Here is a 5,556-nt window from a genome sequence, read left to right as displayed (position 1 = left end):
GGAGTCCCCGCGCCCCGCGCCCCGCGCCCGAGGGCGCGCAGCCTCCGCGCCAGACGCGAGGACAGCCCCGGGTCCCGAGCAGGACACGGTCCTCTCCGGACCTAGGAGACGCGAGGAACGGCCGGAACGCGAAACGTTCGGTGTCGAAGGCAGAGGATTTGGGGACCCCCTTCCCCCACGCGCCCCGCCCTCAGCTGCACCTGTGGCTGAGGCTCCCAGCGCCAGCCGCCCGGGGGCACTTCGGGGGCGGGTTGGAACCCACCGCGCTGACCGCTGAGTTTTCCCTTCGCCTCTCGACTCCAACGATAGGGGGTGACCAGGAGCCCGGCTCTGCCCGCCACGCTTCTGGGTTCTCCGGAGCCAGCGGACGCAAGAGAAAGATGCGCCTTCTGGTGGGGAGGGGGCTTGCCAGGTAGTGGAGATTCTGGCCATTGAAGGGGGCGGGGGCAGCCGGGTGTCGCTGCCCGACGTCCAGCGCCAGAACAGCAGGGAGCACGCCGGACCTGCCGGGGTGTCCTCAGTGAGCTCGCACGTCCCACGTCCCGGCCGCGCGGCCCCCTGAGTGTCAGCCCCATTTCGGTGGCTGCATTTCTGTAAAAGGAGCGTGAAAATAGCTAATGCTGCCGTGGTGCTCGCCATTCGTTCTGAGAGCTCGCCACGTATGGAATCCAGTTCCCCACAGCAGCCTCTACGAGGTAGATGCCCTTATCCCACCGGAGCGCGAATGGGGAAACCGAGGCACGGCGTGTTTTCCCCGGAGGTGATGCGGCTGCGTGGTGCCGCCCCAACTGGGCCGAGCGGAGCCAGTGCCCTTTCGCGGGGCGCGAGTGCACCCTCCCCGCAGCAGGGCTCACGCGTCCCTTCTCAACCCCAGGCCCGGAGCACTGGCACCAGAGCTTCCCCATTGCCAAGGGCAAGCGCCAGTCCCCTGTGGATATCGACACCAAAGCGGCCGTTTACGACTCCTCGCTGAAGCCTCTGCGTGTCAGCTACGAGCAGGCGACTTCCCGGAGGATCCTCAATAATGGTCACTCTTTCAACGTGGAGTTTGATGACTCCCAGGACAAAGCAGGTCAGTGTTTAAAAAATAACCGGCGCCCTTCGCCCAGTAGCCGGTTTCCCACCCGAACCGGGGCGGGGTTTGGGGGGGGCAGTGCGGAGCCCCCTTCCCAGCCCAGGAAGTGCTGCTCCGGGCGGGGACTTGCACAGGGGCCCGGCCCCCGGGAGCGGGCCGATCACCCCGAGGTGAACGGGGCTGCGTGTCCCCCAACGCCCTGCTGTCTGTGCCGGGCGCTGGGGAAGGGAGGCGAGCCTGTGCAGTCACCGGAGGCAAGGTCCCCTGGCAGGAAAGCCCGCAGCGATGGGATTTGCAAAATCGGAAATTTTAAGAGTCTTTCGAAAACATGTGTTTTCCAGAATTGATGCCTGTGCAGTAAAAAGTTATCTGAGTCAGGCAGCAGTGAGGAGTGATGAGCACCTGACAATTTAAAATGCTGAAACTCTTGGAAACATCGTACTTATGGGTATTTTCTGGGCGTTGGGCTAGGGTGACGGAGGTGGCAGTGTATCTCGGTGTCTACGCAGAAATTCATTCCACAAATGAAGACGTTTTAGAGTTGGTAGATCACTGGGCCGTTACAGACAAAACCAGTTACCATCATTTCCTCGTAATGAGCTGTTGGCAGCATGCCATCGCATGCTTTTTTTTTTCATATTTAGAACTAGAATACCCTCATTCAGACCTCGGAGCGGCCTTCTTTGCCCGGGGTTGAGTTTATTGCCAGTGACCTATTTTCCCAAGCGCTTTCCTCTGAAGGTCACTGAACGAACGCGATGCAAACTCATCAGGCTTGCGGGCGGTGTGGGGGTCGGGGCCCTGGAGCAGAATGAGACCCCGCAGGGAAAACGTTGCATGGGGCTGTCGGGATTCGGCCGCGGCGGCTTCCGGCGCAGACGGGTACGTGCAGCTCTAACCGTCAGGCAGGCGGGCTCCTCCTTTTCGGTACCTATCCAGCGATTCAGTGCAGTCTCGAAAAAGATTCTTCTTCCCCTCCCCCCCCACTTTCCAAAAACCTTTGACACTTGGCTTTATGAAATGGCGATTCCGAAAGACAGTTTGGTGGAGGATCATGCAGAGATAACAGCCCAGTGCGCACGCGCACGCGCATCCTGGAACAGTGTCAGGACTGACCAGATTTCGAGTATCAGACTGCGTGGAGGAGACAGGTCCTCGAGGGCTCTGCTAAGTCGCGCCCCAAGCCCGCCTCCCCCTCCAAAGGAACAACGGTCCAGTGATTAAGTTGAATGTAAGGGAAATAATGCCTTTCCTTCACGTAAACAAGGTGATGTGTTTAGATTATCATAGCACAAGGCCAAAGGTCTGGGCAGTATTGCCCGTGTAGAAAGGACACTATATAATTTTATGTTTAGTTATCTAAAAACAGAAAGAAGCGAGCTACTTTAGTCTGTAGCTGTCAACTTTTTTTTTTAAGAGGCAGATCGAATGTATGTTTCAGTGTTGCTAGTAAAATCATTGTTTTCAGTGGGTGGACAAGTTACACGCCTCATTGGATGCTGCACAGAATCCAATATAAAATGATATGCCAACCGAGCGCTTCGAGTCTGTTCGAGAACAATGACGAAACAAGTGTCTAACGAATGGAATCAGACGAGGTGACTCTCTGCGCGCCTTATAAATTTGATCATAACATAGATTGTTCCAGGACTACATGTCACCGGGAAGCAGACTTGAAGCATTTCATCTGGCAACTGCGAGCATAGACCAGGGTCACACAGACCTGGGGTCAAGTTCCAGCTCTGCCACCAAGTAGCCCGGTGGCCCAGGGAATGACAATAACCTGACCTCTCTACATTTTCGTTTTCTTAACTGTAAAATTGGAGTGACAGTAGCACGGCGCCACAGAGGACAGATTAACTGGGACAGTGGACACAAAGCGCCTGGCCCAGGGCCCGGCACGCAACGTGCCTCAGGAGGGGACCGTGGCTGTTGTCATGTCTACACACCATCTGACAGTTTTCACTGGCTATAGCTCTCATGCCTCTGATAAGATTTCTAAAGAAAGTTTTGAATGAACTGTAAGATTACCTCTCATCACTTGATGGCTTTTTAAAAATTTTATTTTTCTGTGCCCCTGCACGTCCCATTTGTCACAGGAAAGCATGTACTGATTTTGCATGGCGTTATTCTATAGTTACACATCCGACCATGAATCTGTCAAGTTCCGACGGATTTCTGCACGAGCCGTGACTAATGGGAGAGTCAGGCACATTTTCTAACTACTTCTCGTGGCATATTATGAAAGGTGGCCACGTTTAGGTTGCGAAACATGAAAACCAGGTGGTCTAGTTGGGGGCTCAAACCCATGGTTTTAGAGACAGATGTATTGTTCACTTAGTTCTTAGATTAAAAAAAAAAAAAAAAAGTCCTTACTCACACGATGCTTTGCGTGATGACCTAGGCACCCGGGGCAGGAGGCCGGGTCCCCCCGCCGGACCCGGAGCCCACAACGGGCGTGCCTGAGTACAAAGACTGGAAGTCACTTTGCTAAGTGCCACGAGGAAGTGTCAGGAACGATGGAGACGCAAGGAGACTTTGGGAGCGGCCTGAGTAAGTCAGGCCCGGGGAGGTAAGGCCTAGGCCGAGACGCGAGGGCTCCGGCGGCTCTGAGGGGCCTCCGGGCAGAGGAGGTAGGACATGGGGACTTGAGATTGCACAGCGCCTGCTCTGGGCGGGCAAGGGGGTGGGTAAACAGGAGGCAGAGTAAGAAGGGAGGAGCGGACGGTGGAGGGAACTGCCGTCCTTACCCATAAAAGCCTCCTTCAGAATTGTGTCCACTCTCTCAACATTTTTGGTAGTGTTGGTTAAACAAGGAGGCTTTTTTTTCCCCCTAGAATGCAGACTATATTAAATACAGATATTAAGGGAAAACACATTTGCAGAATTAAAAAAAAAAAAAAAACAATTCTACCGTTCAGAGAAACACTCTTTAGACCTTTTTTTAAAGACCCTAGACTCTCAGCTTGGAGGAAACGGTAGAGATACCTCCAGTCAAACCCTCTTAAAACAAACATGAAGAGACAGAATGCCTGAGGTCAAGGAGCTTGCTGGTCGCCCCCTTCCCCGTTCGCTGCAGTGAGACCAGATGACGGTCACCTAGGAGTGGGGGTTGGATGTCTCTTTGAACGATAGCCACAGCTAACATTTGTACGCGTGCATACGTGTGTGCACATGTGTGTACATGCCATGTTTCAAAAAACCGATGTGCTTTTCTGCACACTTAAGTCTAAAAATAATGTCTCATTTTGGTCATTCCATTTTTTTTAAATCAACAGTCTAACATTACTTTCTGTTAGTTGTGTTTTGTTAACATTTTTAGATGTCCTTTGCCACTTATTTTCTACTTTAAATCCTTCGGTTCATTTTCTCCCCCTACTCACTCCCCCCCCCCACCTTAGTGAGATTTCAGCCTTCTGGAACTTCTCATAGACTCAGATTTTCAAATATGTTCTAAATGTTATCTTCTACCAGAACTTAAACACACTTGGGGATCAGGAACTGAGCTGGCAGAATTCATTGCTATGTTTCAGCTTGAGAGAATTCTTTTTAAATGCGGAGTTAATAGGCTGTAACTAGCAGCTTGGGTTAAAGCTCTCATCAACCTTCCAAATTCCTTTAAAAATAAACCTCCTTAAATTAATGAAAAATTGTTAATCCTGTTAGGTTTTTTTTAATTATTATTATTAAAAAATAACTCTCCCTGCTTGAGATCTTTTATTATGAGCTTTCTCTGAGAGAAAAGAATGGCAGTCAAGTTTACTAACTCCTGCTAACTTATTAACTTTTATTAATGAGTTTAAAACGCTTTTGCTTTATTACAGAGTTAGAGGCAAATATCATTGAAAAATTATTGCCCGGAACATTGAGTCAACCCATATCCACCCTTCACATTATTTCTGCTTTGTTTTTTGTGTTTTTTTTAGAGATTAGAATTTTTTTATCTTTTTTTGATCAATTCAAGAACAAGGGACTGGGCTCAGTTCAGGCAGACTCTGTGTGATACACTAGCCCAGTCCTTGGTTTCCAGGGACTTGCTTTTGAAGCTTTAAACATCCTTCCCACAAACCACCTTAGGTTGAAAGGAAACAGAACAGCAAGCGACAGACAGGGCTTGTCACACGTACCCAGCAGGACCGGCGAGGGAGGCCTCAGCGCCGGCTCCACTGGCCGACGCTGGATTTAATGATGTTCACGCCAGAGGCTGGTTTTTTTCCCCTCTCGTGTAATTGTCATATGCCAGAAACTAAAAACGCATGTTCGCTTGGATTTTAATGGTGTTTACTGTACTCAACGTGACAGCTAAACATTTCACTCCTTTAAGAGGAGAGGAAATGTGGGTGTCTTTTTTCTCAGATTTGTCTGCACCAACGTTCATTTCCTTCATTTTAGCGTGTAGCCCTGGGAATCTTGGCTGCTGCCAAAAAAGCGAAGCGGTAATGCGTGATTTAGTAATTTTCCAGCTATTCATGGAGAAGACC

At 50.9% G+C, this 5,556-nt stretch overlaps 1 protein-coding gene across 1 annotated transcript in view; it reads left to right on the top strand.

Annotated features, from left to right (window-relative positions):
* Positions 1–5,556, top strand: part of CA2 (carbonic anhydrase 2) — a 31,096-nt gene that overhangs the window by 17,509 nt on the left and 8,031 nt on the right. The window contains exon 2 of the mRNA XM_011375932.2: positions 875–1,072. Coding sequence (XP_011374234.2) covers positions 875–1,072 — 198 coding nt within the window. The remainder of the gene's footprint in view (positions 1–874; positions 1,073–5,556) is intronic.

The sequence above is a fragment of the Pteropus vampyrus genome, unplaced genomic scaffold (assembly GCF_000151845.1).
Source record: "Pteropus vampyrus isolate Shadow unplaced genomic scaffold, Pvam_2.0 Scaffold280, whole genome shotgun sequence".
NCBI lineage: Eukaryota > Metazoa > Chordata > Mammalia > Chiroptera > Pteropodidae > Pteropus > Pteropus vampyrus.
This window is presented reverse-complemented; position numbering and strand designations above follow the sequence as displayed.